The sequence below is a fragment of the Talpa europaea genome (genome assembly GCF_964194135.1).
Source record: "Talpa europaea genome assembly, chromosome: 15".
Lineage (NCBI taxonomy): Eukaryota > Metazoa > Chordata > Mammalia > Eulipotyphla > Talpidae > Talpa > Talpa europaea.
Window position 1 is genome coordinate 21,137,686 of NC_140083.1, and position 19,563 is coordinate 21,157,248.

Genomic DNA, 19,563 nt, shown 5'->3' on the forward strand with positions numbered 1-19,563 from the left:
TTTAAAAACTAAATATTGGAATTAGTAATGGTATTATTTCAAAATGAAGACCTAAAAATTTTAAACAAGTTTTTCAGCATATACTTTGTGTGTTATAAATACCAAAATCCTGGAGTTAATTGTTTCTATAATACTTTTTTGTTTTAGCTTTTAATTTCTATAAATTTTAGGGGAAACATTGCTTATTTACCATGTAATGTCTGCAAATATTTTAAAAACTCATTGTTCATGTGCTAAAACTATAGCTTTTACTTGCTGTAAAATTAGGGTTTTGTTTTTTTTTTTAATCTTTTTTAATATATGGCCATTATAGAAATTGAACTGCCTCTCCATCAGGAAATCTGTTAATTCATTTCCCAGCAAATATTGTATACCCAAAACAGTGTTAATGTGAGGTGTGGTTCTTCAGTGCCTTATAAATTAAGCAGTGCTACTCAGAGTGTGGTCTCTGGACCCACACATGACTATTATAAATCTACAGTGAGATAAGGAGTATGTGCCAGAATATAAATCAGCTTCATTAATCATACTATGTATGTTAGTCAAGGGTTTTTGTACTATTGCTGGAGAGCTGTGCTTTTTTTAATTTTCATCTTTATTTATAGTGGAGTAGTATTAATAGTAGCAGCACTATTGTGCAAACAATGCATTGATTTGCGTTCCTGTGCATCTTCCTTGTCCTTTTGTCATGCATTAGCACTCAGAATAGCTCTTTTGTAGAGAATCAGTTGGGTAGGAAAAAGTGACCATTGATTTACACCTATTTCATTTGTATCTAAAACAGTCTAGCAAATACCTTAATTTTAGGTCTGCAGTACCTTGAAGGGACTAGCTTTATAAATTGTATTAAATTTTATTTCTGTGTCTTATTTACTAGCTAATTCTCATTCTCAACCTTGTTTTTTCCCTTGACAGATCACGGAGTACATAGTAATCCGTACTAACTGTTCATAAAAACTTTTAGTTTCTTTTCTACTTTGAGACAACACAGAATCATTGTTTTCAAAATATGTTACATGAAACACTAGTCCTTTGAGTTGCTTACATATGCAGATAAGAGGGCTAAGTTTATGAAATATTGCTGCTCTGCTTACCTCTTTGAGATTCTTTAAAAGCAATATAATAGTATTTACGAGTATGAACTTAAAAATCAGTCTTGGGGACATAGCAAGACTGCTCTTGTCATTGTGTGGACTTGATAAGCTAAATTTCTTTGTGCATAAAGTAAGAAGAATATTTCTGGGTCACATCATAGAATTACTCAAGCATTGAGACAATGTATGTGAAGCGCTAAGTTCAGTGCCTTGAAGCAAAATGTCAGCTATTTCTTTACTCTCTTTTTTAAATCAGCAACTCAAAGCCTTTGAGAAATATTGTAACCACAGTTACTGGAAACCTGTGGAACTTTGTTTAATCCAGCTCCTTATACATTTAGAAGACATCTAATTGTACATTCGCTCAGCGCATGTTTAGGAAATGCTTCAACTCACAAACACAGCTCTGTAGTATCATGTTGTTCTAAGGTATATGTTAAAGAATATAGAAGCTTAGTTTCTTATTCTTAGAAGTAAACAACTAATTAGTTTTATTTTTTCAAACTCTAAATGGTAGGTATATTCTTTATTATGAAACTCAGTCAACCAATCCTATTAAGCATTGTTTCTCCTTTAAAATAAGAAGGGAAACATACGCATTGTATTAGGAATTGTATTTATGCAGATCATTGGACTCAACCGGGAAGAACAAAGTTCTAAGCGCTCCTGACTTAATGCAGTATTTCATAGAACTTTGCAAGTTTCATTTCTTCTCTCTCAGTCCATTCATATTTGTCTTAACATCTGAATATTAACTAGGAATGAACAGCTCTGTAGGGCAAAAAAAGATTAAATAATATGTCCATTTTCCCATAGCATATATACCTTTCCTACAAAAGAACATTAAATTATTTTTTTAAAAAATACACAATGCAGGGAGACATAGTTACTCAGGGTTATATTGGAAACAGTGTATAATATCTTCTTGATCCTGAGAACTGGGGATGTTGGAAGCATAATGTAAACATGAAATGCATTTAAAATTGGGAGCAGAGAGATTTTACTTTATTTAATGTGTCTTATTTTCAGCTTCGAATGAATATAACACACATCAAAATAGTGGTTGTTCAACTTGAGTTTTTGAAGAGGCAGATTTGGGTAATTGTTGAAAGTATATAAATGGTAAATTTTTAAAGATTTCAATAAATTTACTCTTAATTATTCCTCCAGATAATAATTGTGCAGTTTGGTGGAAAGCCTTTCAGTTGTTCAGAACTTTCAGTAGAGCAGTGGCTATGGTCAATATTCCTAGGAATGGGGACCTTACTCTGGGGCCAGGTAAAAATCTCAATGTTCTTTGTTCAAATCTATATTGATTATTTTTAAATTTCTGATGTGTGTTTTCTTTAATCAGCTCTGTTACGTCAATCTGAATAGTCACCATTCTGGGTCAAGAAAAGTCAATCAGGACATATATTGTTTATGTTTTATAATGTTCCTTGTTTATTATATTTATGCCTATACAATAAACCACTGTCTTAATTTCTTACATTTTTACTTGTTTTTTTCCCCAATTTTATAGCAGTTGTTAAGATGATGCATTTTTAACTGATTCAAATGTTATTATCTGTATGTGTTGCCATAAGACCTATTTTTGTGTTTTCAGAGTGCTTTACAAAAATATAAAAATAATTATGTCTAGACTTTTCATCATTGTTTTTTAATGTAACCCACAATCTAGCATAGGAAAATTTTTTTGTTTCAGCTCTCTTAGAGAACATTTTCATTAAAAGTATTGTATCTGGAAAAAGGGACCACAAGATGACATTTTTGATTATTTGGATTGAATGGTTTTAACAGTGTATGTATAGAATACATATACTGTGTGTATAGAAATATCCTTCATCTTTATTATAGGCAACTGACTTGCAAATGGATGTCACGATTTTTTAAAAGATAAGTGGTAATGGTGTGTGCATTGTTCATTTTAAGTTCATTACCATTACTGCAAGATTAACTGATAAAAATTTGTTCTAGCATTTTCCTAAATGAAGGTTAACATGTACAATGTATAACTTGTGTGAGCTAATTTATTTTCTGCAAGTTAGTCAAACCAAACATGCAGGTTTCACTTGAACTTGAATCAATCTTTATGTGCCTTTTATCTCCCATTTTTCTTAATTGTGTGTTTAGGTACTGAGGTTTCTCCTCTTACTCAATTCAAAGACCTCTTTAATTGAGGTCTTCTTTTAAGTAGGATCCACGCTTGGCCAGCTTTCTTTTTTGATTATCTTTCTAATTTCATAATGTTCCCTCATAGGCAAAACTGAACCCCACAACCTCCCCCAAAAATTCTGGCTGATTTCAGGAAGAGGAAATAGTGCAGCACACTTACTCAATAGACATCAGTTACTGTCTTTGGTGCACGTCATCAATTGACATGTGCCATGGTAGAGCTAGGGTCTTAGTCACTCCATGAATAAGTCACATCTCGCGTCTCTGAGCCTGTTTTGTTTTTTTTAAAAAAAAAAAAAAATACTCTGCACAAGATAGGTGGTCTAGGAGTTCTCCAAAAAGTTCTGTATCCTACTGTGTGCTTGCACCCCCCAAGGAGCCCCACTTCCTTAGGAAATGGCTACCAGTATTTACAAGTTAATACTATTTTTGGCATTCTCTGTGCCCTGTATGTTTTCTCGGGCACCTGTTCTTATTTGGTATCATTATCAATCAGTGTTCTATCTTTTAATAGTTTCATTTTATAATAAATACCTTTAATAGGCAATTTTCACTTTAACCTTAAAAGATTTTTTTAGTTTTTGATACTTTTTCCCCCTCATCTAACTCCTAGAACAGTAATGAAATATGAAGTTTTTTATATCCAGTCAGATCACCTGCCATTTTTGGTTTTACTTATTATAAATAAAATTTATATGAATTTAAGTAAATAGATGTTTATGTGCATATATATATATATAAATATCTCCATCCAAGCATGGCTGTGTAATTTACTATTTTGTATGTTCATATTAAAATATGAAAAATATAATCAGGTTATTTCCATTCAGGAAATCTTTTTTTACCCTTCAAGCTTAAATCTTTTGTATAGCTAAGAGAAGAATATTTTTTCTTCTGAGAAAGAAAGGCTGATGGACAGGATCATTCTTCATTGGTAAAGAGAGTTGGACACACTTGTTATTTTTCATACCTTTTGTGTTAAAGTTGGTCAGTTTAGTTGTATTATGATTTATTTCTAAGTTCTTTCCCCTATATTGTAGCTTATATCAACAATTCCAACTAGTCGTTTAAAATTCCTAAAAGAAGCTGGTCATGGAACACAAAAGGAGGAAATACCTGAGGAGGAGTTAGCAGAGGATGTGGAAGAGATTGATCACGCTGAAAGGGAATTGCGGCGTGGCCAGATCTTGTGGTTTAGAGGTCTGAACAGAATCCAAACACAGGTATGAGCCTGGTAGAGAGGTAGGAAAGATGGTGGGAATGGGAGCTGAGGGCTTTTGCACCTGGGGAGGAGGTTAAACCATGCTCCTTGACTTTCTTTCTAACCTTCCCAAACCATAAAACTTATCTTTTGAGAAATAGTACTGGTGCCTGGAATGAATGAAAGTTTTAACTCATCATGAAAGACTGTGTCTATATGCCCCTAAGCAACTTTTTTCCTAGCTTTTCCCCACTTCATCTCAAATTGCTACTCTTGCCTATTTATCTGCTCTGTAAAAAGTGCCTTTTTCTTTACTTTTTATATGTTGATAGATGGAATGGTCCTTTCTCTTGTTCTCTCTCTCTCTTGCTGAGCAAGCTGTCACAATCTCTGATTCCTTGCAGATGGATGTAGTGAATGCTTTCCAGAGTGGAAGTTCCATTCAGGGGGCTCTAAGGCGGCAACCCTCCATCGCCAGCCAGCATCATGATGTAACAAATATTTCTACCCCTACACATGTAGTGTTTTCCTCTTCTACTGCTTCTACTACTGTGGGGTGTGAGTGTGTGTTCCTAAGTGCATGAAATTAACATTTCCTACTTCACACACCTAACGTTTCTCATTTTCTCCTTAATGTTTAAATTCATTGTTCAGGCTTTTCATAAAGCTTTCTTTTCGTAAAGTGGATTGAGACCTCAAAGTGTTGTCGTTGTTGTTTTATTTCTTAGAGGGTTAGATGACAGGTGAAATAATTACAACCAAAGATTAGATATGAAATCTGCGAACTTCTCTCTATGCTATCTATGATAGTCAATCATGGGGAGTAAAACTAGAGTTTAGAATTTGTGAAACTACTATAAATTTTTGAGTATATGCCTTTGAACATGTTCATACTGCATGTGATTCCCACAAGCATGTGATTTGAAACTGATCTAACAGAACCAAAATAATTGTGTTTTAAAAGCTATAAATGAATTTAGCATTTTGACTTTCTCTTGTTCAGTTTGTAAAGTAAGTTAGTACCCTGAGTGAAAGTTCTCAGTGTAAAGCTAGTTGTTTGCCTCCTTGGCCTAGCTCGGATCTCTTTCTTTTGTGAATAGGGGTCCCTGTATAAACTTAAAAGACCTATGGGTATGTATTGGTGTTTCTTTGTTTTATTTGTATAATCAATTTAACAAAATCATATCCTAGATGAGAAATGTTCTATTTTAAGTTCTCAGTGGGGAAAGTATATTATTGATTAATTTTTGAATGTTGCTTGTTAAAATTTTCACTTAACTGCCTTCTTTCAGGGTTTTAATAAATAGCAAACTTCCTAATAGCCTTACAACCTGTCATTCCTTACTATGAATTCAGGTCTGCTCTTCACTGTGGATACTCAGTATATTAGAGTCACTAAAGATACAAACCTGCCAGTTCACCTCCCTGCTAACCCCTACCTCTGAAATCTGAGAAGATTTAATCTTGCTATTTGGCCAAAGACCTCTCCTTCCATTTGCTCTTCAACTAGTAAAGGAGCAGAGGAACCTTGGAAGCTGAAGAAAGTGAAGTGAGAAAAGGAGAAAAACAATGCTGTTTTAAGGAATGCTTATTGGATGTCTATTTGTTAATTTTCATTTTTTTATTTTTAGCAAAATTTTTAAAATAGGCAGATAAAACTATCCCCATTTTATAGATATGAAAACTGACTTTACTTAGCAGAGTCAAAATGATAATACAGCAAGGAGCGGAAAGTATTGTAAGATGAACCAACTAATATTAGTGTTAAAATTATATATGTGGACAGATAGGATCTTCCTTTTAAAAAGTATCCTAGTATCTGCCTGAATGAGATAGCAGATGTGAATTACCTAGCCATATTCCTGGGACATTAAATGTCATTTATATCCCTCCTCTTTGTCTGTGAATTTCACACTATTCCTGACTCTCAAAGACTACTTAGTATTCAGCCCGTCGTCCTCATTTAATATTAGTGTTTCTTCAGTCGTGCACTGTAAACATTTGTGGGAGGTCTTCTCTATCAAGACTGGCAGAATTTCCAGACCTTGAGTATGGTAAGGGGAACAAACAGGTGGGAATTTTTACATGGGCATAACGAAAGACGGAATATTATAACAGGGTCTTTAACCTACCCTGGAATTGGCGGCAGTTGCCTGACAGAAATGACTCCTGAGCTGACCCTTAATACTCTAGAATAAAGAGAATTTTCCTTTCCTCTGGAAAGGAAAACAGGCCTCTATGATACGGTTTGGTCCTAAAAGAGTAATAAAATACAAGCAGTTGATGTGTATGGAGTGGAGGAAGGTAAAGGTCTGTTTATAATGCAGCAAGAAGGAACCAAATTAAGAGTCTATCCTGAAAGATTCCCTCCCTCTCAACATTTTAAATTTGAAAAATCTCAAACCTATAGACAGTTTAATAAGTGAATATCCTCGCTTGGGTTTACCGCATTTTATACTTTATATATACAAACATTTTTTCTGAGCCATTTGAAAGTTAAGTAGCTTATATTTCATCTCTAAATCCTTCAACATGTACCTCCTAAAAATAAGATCTCCTAAACAATCATATTATGTCAAGAAGTTACAGTTTGGTAATATTTTCTGTAATACACAGTCCATATTCAGATTTGTGCAGTTGTTCCCAAAATGTCTTTTATAATGTTTAATCCAACATCCAGAAAAGGGTCTCTGTATTGTATGTTATGTCTCTACTCTTTCGCAACTGGATCCAGTTTCTCTACCTTTATTTCTGATCATGTTGACTTTTGTAAAGAATCCATGCCACTTATAAACTGTCACACATATATTCTAGATTTGTCTGTTTCCTCATGATTCCTTCTTGTTAAATGTTTAGACAATTTTATCTCATGGGTGATAAAATATATTCTTTATTTACCTAAGCAAAATTTTAAATAATTGGCTTTATTTGTTGGGGTATTCACATGACTTAGATATACCATATTTAATATATACTATTTTTACTTATACTATATGTATTTATCCATATAGTTGTATCCCAGGCTTTATAGTAAATATCTCATTAATCCAAACTCTGTTTTAAGACATACTCATCCACACCTGCCCCAGCATCTTTTCTGATGCACAACTATATCTGAAACCTGGACCCATGTGTCCACAGGAATAGAGATATACTTCAGGAATGGCAAGGGAAGATTTGTTGCTTTATCAAGTTTTGAAGATGTTTATTCTCTGTTCTGTGTCCTTGGGACATTAGGTATCCAGTGACTAATACATATTTTGTTGATGAGGTTATCATTATACACTAACAGAGTAATTATATTGCTATTATAATTTCCTCTAACTTTCCTGGCAAAGCATTATCTTAAGTGCTAAATACGGAACACCAACCAATATATAGGATTAATTTAACAAAGAAATACTTAATTTCCTCACATGCCTACCCTAATGTAGCATAGTCTTAGAAATGTCTGTGGATGTCAAATTTTTTGACTCTCATTTGAGTCATTACTAAATGGAAGAAATGATAATCTATTTTAACTTCAACAAATACTAGGCTATATTTACACCTAAGTACTTCTAGAGAAAACATTCTATATAGTACATCATTTTAATAGTGTTTACCATTAATGAATTCTTTTGCTGAGTCAACAGTTAAGCCTTCCTGGTCAGGAGAAATTGAGAGAAAATTTGGTCTTCTAGGTGAATGGTTGGCAAAGTCATATGGGCCAAATCTGGCTTTTCTCCTGGTTTTGAAAATAAATTTTTATTGGAATATAGCCATGCTCATTCACTGAAATGCCATTTTTGGTAGTTTTTGCACTATAATAGCAAAGTTGAGTAGTTCTTCAACAGGGGATGGCTCACAAAACCTAAAATATTTACAGTCTACCACTTTCCACAAATGGCTTACCAGCCTATGGTGCACATGATTAAAACATTGCAGGCCCATCATGCAAATGAGCCTCACTTTGACAAAATTCACTATGCAAATTCCCAACTTTAAAAAATAACCTAGAATTTTCTTTCTTGTAGCAAAGTATCTTTTGCTTGCTTTACCATTGCAATTCTTTGAGTTAGTGTATGTAGTAAAAGTAATGATGAATACAAATTCCAGAAATGGAATTTCTATTTACAACCTGTTATAGAAGATAAGATATCAGCTACCTGTAAAGTAGTCCTGTGTTTTCATTGATCACTTTGTATACTATGTTTTGGATAATAATGTACCAAAAAAAATACTGTACCAAAAAAATAGGTTGTATTAGGAAAGTGGGTGCTTGTTTTGCTTGTTTTGATTTGGTAAAGTTAATATACTTACCTGATAATCACTTCAGGTTTTTTTTGTTCAACTTACAATTTTTTCCTGATATGTTTTCCTCTGTTGAATAATTAGCTCTTTTTAAAAAAAAAATTTTGACATAAAAATTACTGTATTTTCTTATTTTTAATAATGTTAGGAATTGTAATTGTATATAGATCTCAATGGACATTAAAGGAATTGAGTTAAAAAACTGGATAAAATGAAAAGTATTAGGCACACAGCTTTGCTTTTTATTTAGAATTAGAACTATGCTGTGACAATTTTACATAGAGAAGACTATAAAGAACAGAACAAGTGTCTGTTAGCCCAAAGCCATGCCTTAGATTGACATGCCTTCTAATTTGTGGTGTTTATGAGTAGAAAGTAAAACAAATCTGATTTGATGACTCCAGTTAATCTATCTTTTACTGTGTATCTCTGACTTGAGAACGGTTCTTTGGAAACTTTATTGCTTTGGAGCATTCCTAAGCTAAGTAGCAGAGTCAAAGAAAGTTCACATTAACCTTACCCTTAGGGTGTATTTTATTCTAGTGAAATTAACTGTAATGTTAATGTCGGTATATTCTCTTCCTGTATTGACTTCCAAAGAATCTGCAATTGAAAGTCCCGAAACCTTGGTTTCTAAGACCTTTGCCACTAATTAGGAGTGACTTGACAAGTCAGCCTCCGATCCTTTCAGTTGCTTCGTTTCATCATTTGTAAAGGGATAGAATAAAATATCTCAAATATCCTTTCAAGCTCTGATGTTCTAGAATAACAAAAATAAATTTTTTCACATAGAAATAAATCTTATCAAAATTAAAAGTTTTGGTTAAAAGGATACTAATCTAGTGCAACAGGTGTGTGTGTGCACGTGCGTGGGTGCGTGCTTGCTTGCTTGTGCACGTGCACATGCATACTTGTTGCCCTCACTCTTCACACTTACAGTCTGCCCCTCTTAGACCTTTGCTCATGCCCAGGGCTCTAAACCACATACCTTTCTCTCTCCTGAGCTCTGTATATTTTTACTTGGTTGTTCCACAGCTTCTCAAATTAAACATGTTCTAAAATTGGAATTATGTCCCTCTTAATTCTTCCCTACTGCTCTCTACCCAGACTGATCCAAAGAAACTTGTTTCTTGAGACCCATTAGCAACAATACCAGCAACCAAGTCAAATAAGCAACAACTTTAGGATCACCATGAACAGCTCTCATCATCATCAGATTTGCTGATGGACCCTCCATTTTGTACTCTTCTCCTTGCCTGGTGACCACTGACAGCATGAAAAAAAATTTTTGAAGAGCAAATCTTTTTTTTTTTTTTTTTTAAGATTTATTTATTTATTTATACAAGTATTGGGTACAGTCAGAAGCGCGGGAAGGTGAGAGAATTCACCAGAGACAGAGCAGAGAGTAGAACAGGCAGAAGGACCGAAGTACACTGCTGAGGGGAGCAGCGGCGGCAGGAGAGGTCTGCGCGCCATGTGGGACCCTCCTCTGGTGGCCGGGGAGCAGCCGGGGATCGAACCGGCACTGCAGAGGCTGCAGGCAGCTTCGCAACCCAGCGCTCAACCGCTGCGCCACTGCGGAGGCTCTGAAGAACATATCTTTTTAACTCTATACTTTATTATTAGGATAGCTGGAAATCTGACTAAATGTCCATATATAAAATGTGGATCATAAGATTTCACCTTGAAAAAGCTTAATGATTTTAATGGTATATTTAGCAGACGTTTACAATACCATATGTAAAACACTATATCATAGTGAAGGGGCAATAAGAACAATAATAAAATACATATTTGTACTATTGGTCTATCAAGTACAAACACAAGAATAGATTGTAAAATAGGATGTGATAGAAGACAGCATGAAATAGACGCTTGCTGCTCAGAGTGTAAATCATGGACCAGCAGTTTCAGTGTCACCTGGGAGTTTATTAGAAATTCAAAAAGAATCTCAGACCGCTCCTGAATCAGAATCTGTATTTTTTAACAAGATCCCAAGGTGATTTATACACATTAAAATTTGAGAAGTCCCAACATTGGCTTTTATGTACTAACACTCTTATCATCTGTGGTAATTTAATCTCCCATAGATGCTGGAAGGTAGATACCATTGTAATTTATCATTTTAGACTGGAGGGAATCTGTTTGCCTAGTGTTCCTCAGTTAGCAAGTGGCAGAAATGGAATTCACATCCAGGCATTTTACTGTAGGGTTAAGGGAACATGGAAAACAGTAGTCTGACACAAGGACTTGACAAATCAGGGAAGCCACGTGAAGAGAGGTTTTTAATCAGAAAAGGACATAAACTATTGCAAATGACAGTGTTTTTTAGTACTCAATAATATTTCACTGTATGTATATACATTTTCTTTATCTGTTTTTCTGTCAGTGAACAGTTAGGTTGTTTCCATATCTTGGCTATTGCAAATAATGCTGCACTGAAAGTAGGAGTGGAGACATCTAGACTCTGTCTTCCATTCCTTTGGGTCATTTCCCAGAAGTAGAAAACTGAAGTAGCCAAACCTACAGAAGCAGAGAATAGAATGGCGATTACCAAGGGATGGGGGAGGGGAAAGCGGGGCCATGTTGGTCAAGGGGTACAAAATTTCAGCTACACAAAATGATTTGCACCTGGCCATCTGTAGCATGTTGACTGTAGGTAACAATACTATACTAAATGCTTGAAATTTGCTGAGATAGAATACTAAATGTTCTTTCCACCAAACACACAAATGTAGCTGTGTGAAATAATGGATATATTTAATAGTTATATTGTAGCGATTATTTCAAATGATATGCTTATGTCAAATTGTCAACTTTACCATAAATATATCATTTTGTTTTAAGGGGGCATAAACTATATTACTTTAAAAAAATAAAGTCATGTCCATTTGAAGAAATTTATCAGTTCATTACCATTGTCTTATTTGATGACTTTGGTGACTATATCTCTTTTTTTCTGGAATGTTATTGTCACATCTCAACATCGAGTAAATGATGTGCTCATTACTGAATAGGATTCATTAGAATCAAAGCAAAAGCAAACCTTTTTACTCATCTGTAGTAGATACTCAACTATTTTGATTTTGTCTTTTTAAAGGTATGCCTGACACTGGGTTAGTGAGACCTTATGTCATTGTGTTCAGGGATAGATTTTGGTTAATTGCCCATCACTTTCAACCATACAGAAGATTTCTTAAAAGGAAGGTGAATTGTTGGGGGATGTATTTCAGTGTGAAAATACTGGAAAAGTTTGTGTCATACTTTCAGGAAATTTTTCACAGAAGAATCCCAAGGCTTACTGGTGTCCCCCTGTGCCCCCAGTCACCCGTGTGTTCTTTCCTGTGAGCTGTAGTATGTAAATTAATTTTAAATTTTAATCTATTGTAGAGAAAAGCATTAACACTTTGTAGATAAATGGCATATACTCAAATATTTATAGCTGTTTAATGGCATTTTATAGATATTTATTTGGGTCTTTATTTTTATTTTTTAATTAAGGGGCTGGTGGGGTAGATGTGAGTTCATTGTGGCATTCGGCTTATATTTGCTTGGCTTTTTCATAGTCGGTGACACCCTGATTCCTAGCATGATAAATAGTAACCCTCTGTGCTTGACTTTGTTTAACTTAATGAATTGTTTTCAATAATTACATTTCTTTTATTTAAAAAATCAGCCAAAGCTTGTGTATGGTTAAGTTCTTGTTTGTTTTTTTGTTTGATTTTTATTTTCTTAGGGAAAAATTCCTATAAAATGGCTATTAAATTTTTAGCCAGTGATGAGATTTTCTTAGTATTACTTTGAATTCTATACCTCTTAATTCTTAGAGTATGTGGTCTTGTTATTCTGTAGTGTCCTACTAAAATATCATTTTTTTTACAGTGTATTGCAAGTTCCACTGCATTACATGCAAATATGATTCACTCATACCTAGCTGTTTGTGGATTCAAACTCATAAATGAACCAATTTTAAGTTAAGCTAATAGCATACTGACATCTTTCTGTGTTTTTTTGATGTTTACAGATTCGAGTGGTGAATGCATTTCGTAGTTCTTTATATGAAGGGTTACAAAAACCGGAATCAAGAAGTTCGATTCACAACTTTATGACACATCCTGAGTTTAGGATAGAAGATTCAGAGCCTCATATCCCCCTTATTGATGACACTGATGCTGAAGATGATGCTCCTACAAAACGTAACTCCAGTCCTCCACCCTCTCCCAACAAAAATAACAATGCTGTTGACAGCGGGATTCATCTTACAATAGAAATGAACAAGTCTGCTACCTCTTCATCCCCAGGAAGCCCACTACATAGTTTGGAAACATCACTCTGATTGTAAGCTGAATGTTAACACACTAGCTGCATTGTAAAGAAACAAATTGAAACTGGGTCTTTTCACATATTGTGACAGACAAGATAGTATTCTTGTCTCTGGACTTCAACAGAAGACACACTTGTACGAATGTAGATTTATTTTTTTAAAAAAAAAAAGCAAAGCTTTGCCAGACTGAGGGTGCTTTTTGGGGGGTGGGAGAAATGAACTGACAGATAAACAGTAACTCAGCATAAGTTGACCTGTGGATCATCAGTAGTACCTAAGAATGGTCCTGAACAGTGTATTAGCAGAGCTTTAGTTTATCTCAATCCTTGATGGGAGAGAGGGAGGAGTAAAGCTGGGCAAGCAAAGAGCCCTGGATCATTGAATTGATACTTTAATTTCTGCTGTTGGCTGTTAATAATTTGGATTATTTATGTTTATAAATGATACAGATCTGTTTACAAGGTTTGTAGATACTTTTTTCGTTCCTGTTCATAGATGGGAAGCTTCCTTATAACTGATGCGGAGTAAAATTAGTCCTTCAAATACTGCTGTATTTTCAGGAAAAAAAAGGGGGTGTTTCTATTGAAACTGTACTAAATTTTTGCCTACAATTTACCTTGTTAAATATTGTAGATAAATTGCTAATACTAATAGCCAAATAGATAACACTAATGCTTTGTTTAAAAAAACATAAAAACAAAACAAAACAAAAAAACATGAGCAGTGGTGTTCTAATGAAGTTATGGCATCTGTCCTAATTAGTTTCTTAAATACATTTACTACTTAATGGTTTTGAAACAACTGTTTAATTTTTAAAATTTTTGAAAACTTGCTAAATAACCTTTTGTTCAGAACTTAGTAGATTGTTTAATGCGGGACATCAACTACGTAATGAAAGATGCTTGAAATGCTTTTGTTATTTCAGGCAAATCAAATTAAATCAAATTATCAAACTACAAGAGAACCTTAGTCCTTTTTGTTTTTGTCTAAACATGTTAGTTCAGTGATGTCTTGGTGAACTGTGAGTGAATTGTATTGATTTTTCTAATAAATCTTTAGAAACCTTCACACAGCATGAGGGCTGTTGGCATTTTGAAAAAGGTTAATAAATAGAAGCATACATGTTTTTCCTTTTGTTTTTGAAACTTGTTTGTAACATACATAAATATGCCCTTTTATTAAATAAATATACAGCAATGTTTTTTTAAAAGAAATTTCAGCTTCTTTACTCCATTCTGCATATATGGTGCATCAGTCTGTTCTCTTTAATCACAATTGGAATAAATTTCAAGATGGTAACAGCCCCATGAAGTACTGCTTCAGTTCTATGGTGGTAATCTAATAGAATCAGATTAAGAAAATTACTGTAATTTCACCATTTGACAGATCTAGTTGGTCTAAAATAGTCTCAGTTAAAAAAAAATATATGACCACCATTGTCTTTGACATTTATTTTAATTCTCAAGTGGCCAAATAACAGATTAGGTAAAAGGAGATTATATGGAAAGGTGGAACAGGTCCTAAAAATATATATTTAGATGTAATAACTAACCATATGCTGGAATACCCATTTCTAAACCAATTGTAGTCGTTAGCTCTTTGTTTCTTTTGTCTGCTTTCTCCCCTCTTTGCTCTGTCTTTGCCTTTTAGGATCTGACATTGTGTTAGGGCCCAAATTTCACCAGATCTACAATCCTCAGGCTGACATAAAGTTTACGAGGACTACTACAACATCTGAGAGTGCTGACCCAGCAAAGAAACATTAGTTGATGGTGCTTGATATTTTTGGTGGGTGGGGGAAAATCTCTTTCTCTCCATCAATCCTTTGCAGTAATCCTCTGCAAGTCTTAGAAACACTTGGCTCTGTCAGCATTTGTAATTGTACATTTATTCATCAGGTATTTATAGTGAATCATACTGTAAAAAAAGGTAGCATGATATGCTGGAAAGCATACTAGACTAGGAGTCAAGACCTGGTTTCTAGTCTTGGTTTTGCCATTAATGTGCTGCATGACCTTGGGAAAATCATTTACCCTAAATGAGGGTGGTGGACTAGATTATCTCGAAGAACCCTTTCAACTCTAAAATTTGACCCTATCAACTGGAGAAGCCTGCAAGGCATAGGGAATAGAGAAAAGGGAAATGTTTTCAGTTTTTTTTTTTTTTATTTTGGTTATGCTTAAATATGAATGTAATTACCAAAAGATTTAGAAGTGCATGTGCTTTGGAGGATTTGTATTGAGCTTTTACAGTATTCATTTTCAACTCAAGGCAATGGCTTTTTACACCAATTCTAATCCATAAACGGGTCTGATGACATCCATGAAGTAGTAGCAAGACATGCTTAGTATGTATTTCTCTCTTTGAGACACTGTAATTTCTACCAGAAATTCCCAGAGCATTATGTAAGTAGGAAAAAATGCAAGCAAGCTGTTAAAGATCTTGGATCCCATTATATAGTATGTATAGCTGAAATCAGCATCTGTAATTCAAACACTTTTTCTCTTTTATCCTCTAACCAAAAAATTGTTTAATTTTGCATCCCAAATGTTTTTAATCTTTGTATATTTTTTAAAAATCCTTTTCTCCTCTTCATTGCCTTTTTTGTGGTTATAAATAGACTTTCTTGCACTTTGAAGATGAGTTACTCCTTGTCATCTTACAAATATGTGATATGGTAAATTTCATAACAGATGTCAGTTTTGAACCAAGAAATGGTGATTTGTTTATAAGAAAAAAAAAAAACTGGCTTCATTTCTGTGAAATTGCTCTTTGAAAATTTCTTTTTACACATGTAAGCCAACTGAGATACCGTGATGGTGTTGATTTCTTTCAGTGATGCTTACCATCTATTTTAGCCACTGAGCCTTTTATTATTTGTCTATTTGTAAAGTTTATTTGTCTTAACTCATTTAATAAATATACTGTTTATCTGTTTCTGAATGGGGACTGAACTTTTTGAATATTTAAATTGATTTTGAACATCCTATTTTGGAATTACTTTTTCCTACTTGAAATTTTTAAAATCTGGTTAATGAAATTCAATAATGTACTTGGAATGTTAATGTTGTGTTACAGTGCATCAGTGTTCTAATATGCATGGTCTTGCCCCTGGCGTGAAAGTGGGTATCTTGTCCCTCCTGCCCCCTGCCTGGTCTTCAATCCTTGCTGCAGTCTGTGGGAGTATAATTTTTGATTATAGAAAAGCTTAGTTTTTCACATTAACTGTAAGAGCTTATTTTTTCGTTAAGTAATCCAAACTTGCCGATAGCAATTATCTGCCCTTTGGTAGCAAAATTAAACAAAATGGCCCTTAGTTGGTTTTTACAATAAGTTAACTAACATAAATTAACAACTGTGTTGAAATACTGATTGAGCTTAATATGATTACAAATTAGGTTTTATATGTGTCTTATGTATCAGGATTGAATTTTGAATTAAGTTCCCTTTGCAAAATTGTCTGAGTAGGAAAAGAGGAGTTTCTGTAAGTCTTTGCTTGTTGGCATTTAGAGAGTTGTCATATTGCAACTGCCTTCTTTCATTTATTTAACCTATGCCATGCTGAGACTCTGAGGCCCAAACCTTGGATTAGTCTTTTTAGATTACAGTGTTAATGTTCATTTCTAGACTCCCCCAAAGGTAGTTTGTTTAGATAGTTGTACTATCTAAATAAAAATGATCTTTGAAAAAGCCTTTAAGAATAAACTTTCTTTAATAATAAAGCATTATAAAAATATCACGAAGAATGTTTCCTGCAGCAAGGGAAGCCGTGGTTGTGTTCCTGTACTTCTCTCATCAATACTTGTCAAAAGGAAATTATCTTTATTCTTAGAACATAATTTCCTTCACAACAGTTTGATAATTTGTCCCTTAAACTCTCAGTTGAGTTTATTTTTGTACTGTTGTCTGAAGAACTACTGCTTTGACATTTTCCGTATTTGAAAAACACTCTAACTTATAGGTGAGTATACCAAAATGTGGGCATGTTAAATTATTCTCTGCTTTCAGAATGTCATGAAACAATATAATATTAATGGTTCCAAAGTAGTTCATTAAGAAAGGTGCAGATGTGTGTATACAGTAACAGTCCTTGACATGTTCCTTAACCAGCACTGTGCCCTGGGAAAACCAGTCCCCAAATCAGACACGTGTTAAGTTCAGGTTTGGGTTCAATGCAAGAAGTATCTGAGGTTCTCTTAAATGAGACTTCCAAAGACCACATATTTTGAAATTATTTTTCAGATCCTTAAGTATAAGCACTGATACTTTCCTTGGCTATTAAAAGGAATGTTGACACAGTGTAAATTAAACATTATGGAGTACCTGCTATATGTTAAGTACTTTGTGAATTATGTAAATAATAACACTCTGAACTCCTGCCATTTTCATATGAATAAGTTCCCTTTGTAAAAATAGACTTAAACAGTGTGACCTTGCTCTAGGTCACATGAGCAGTTAGTGTAGCTGGGATTCACACTCAAGGCAGAACTTCACTAGAGCCAAGCGGGTCACTACTGGCTTTATTGCAGTACTGCTTAGTCTGGGTCAGAGCCCAGTGCCTAAAAATCCACTTGTCTGAGTTCCTGTTGTTGTTTTCTGATATCAGAGATGAGCTTACGAATCTTCACAACCTTCCTGGAGGATGGGACGAGATGGAGGCAAAGAATGACCAGTTAAGATACATAATCCAAGCTTTCCTTACAGCCAGACCTCCTCTAGCTGAAGAATCAACAATACACTCAGTAGAACGGTGTATTTAGTAGCACAGTTTGGCTAGCGAATTTTGTGTTTTGGTACTTTTAGTATGTTTATTATAAGTTTCATAGATAACCTATTTCAACAGGTCATTATTTTAAATAATTTGGAATGGAAAGAGGTGTGCACATTGAAAGAATCCATATTTTTTCTTGAAATTTGCCAAACTAAAGATGCTTTTCATTGTTTGAAGAATTATTTTGTCCTTCAGCTTATTTTCCTTGGTGAAAATTCTTAATGTTTTAATATTTAGCCTAAGGAAAGACTATTACACAGTGGATTTTTAATGAACAATTTTTTAAATAAGAAAATTATAGTCATTATTTTGCTACTATTTTAATACCATATTAATCTTGCTTATAGTTTGTGTATAATCTGTTGGCCTCCCAGATAGTCTAAAATGAGATGCTAGGTGGTTTTTATAATCTTTAAGGTACTATCTATTTTAGGAAAAAATATTTTAAAACACTTTCTGTAAAGTTGCTTTTGAAATAAATAGTTTCCCTAAGGCATAGATTAATGAACTGCTTGCACATGAGTGCAGAAAGAAATAATAACATTACCTCATGGAGACCTGTAGTATCTGAGGTTGGAAATTCAAATTAGGATACTTTTATCTAGCATTCTAAATCTTTTAACCATAAGCCTGCTTATTTCAGTTGCTTCTGACATTTCAAAAGAGTGTCTATAGTATCTAAAATCATTACTCTTTTACTTTTTCATTGCTGTAAATTTAGGATGGGTAATAAAGCTCAGTATCTAAAGTGTTTGATGCAGGAGAGGGTGGATTATAGCAGTAAGACCCCAACAACTTTCTGAAGTCTTAAGAGTCAACTTCTAAGAAGGTCACCCTAGTGTCTGTCTCTCTTTTCCATATTATCTGTTAGCTGCTTTCATGCCCTTTGTCTACATCTCCCATGCTCCATCTATTCACTCTTTTAAAAATTGGTAAAAAAATAAAACTTGGTAAATGTCATAGGGGATTTATACCCTTCTAGACTCTGGCCAGGACCAAATAAGTTCCTTCCTCTAAAAAGGTTTGTTCTAGTTGGTGGAAGTGACCCGTGTGGAGTGGTAGGAGATGACGCTACTGTTAAGTAAAACATTCAGAAAAGACACATAATAGGCAATATTTGCAGAGACCTGAAGGAACTACTTTGTCTCCAAAATCCAGGAATAGGTTCCAGTAGATGGTGCTTAGCAAGTTCAAGGAACATCAAGTGGGGACTGAACTAGTGAGAGTGGTAGGAGAGAGGCTTAGAGTGGTGATGGCAGGTGCTGACTGATCTTAAAGTTAACAAGCCTAAGCAAGAAATTTGACTCCCATACCTAGGGAGATGAAAAGCCAATGGAGGATTCTGAGCGGAGCAGAAATGTCTGACCTGTGGAATCATTATTGGCCGTTTTATGAAAAGTTGCAATTCAAGAAGTTACTGCCTTTTTCAGACTTGTTCCATTCCCACTTAGCTTTTTTGGCTGCTTTTGCAGACCCTCTTCTAAGACTTTTGTGTATCACTTGTTTCTTTCATATGCTTGTGCTTGTCCTCATCCAGATGACGCAAGGTTGGCATTTTTTCACAATCAACTCACAGGGCTACCTACACGTTTTCCTCATTTCCTTTAGCCTTTAAGCATTTTCCCACATGGATCATAATAGCCTTTGTCTTTCGCTCTTATTCAGCATGATAATCACAAATAGATGGTCATTCCTCTGTTGTCCA

At 34.3% G+C, this 19,563-nt stretch overlaps 1 protein-coding gene across 15 annotated transcripts in view; it reads left to right on the top strand.

The window, feature by feature from the left end:
- ATP2B1 (ATPase plasma membrane Ca2+ transporting 1) overlaps window positions 1–13,099 on the top strand; it is a gene marked incomplete at both ends in the record, with an annotated part of 59,543 nt that extends 46,444 nt beyond the window's left edge. For 8 of the 15 annotated variants that reach the window (XM_084255457.1, XM_084255463.1, XM_084255458.1 and 5 more), the window contains 3 exons: window positions 2,265–2,372; window positions 4,310–4,492; window positions 12,788–13,099. In XM_084255457.1, the coding sequence (XP_084111583.1) occupies window positions 2,265–2,372; window positions 4,310–4,492; window positions 12,788–13,099 (603 nt within the window). Of the gene's footprint in view, window positions 1–2,264; window positions 2,373–4,309; window positions 4,493–4,874; window positions 5,029–12,787 lie in introns of all 15 variants that reach the window. The other 7 variants (XM_084255460.1, XM_084255455.1, XM_084255459.1 and 4 more) reach the window with 5 other exon arrangements.
- Between the last annotated feature and the right edge of the window lie 6,464 nt (window positions 13,100–19,563).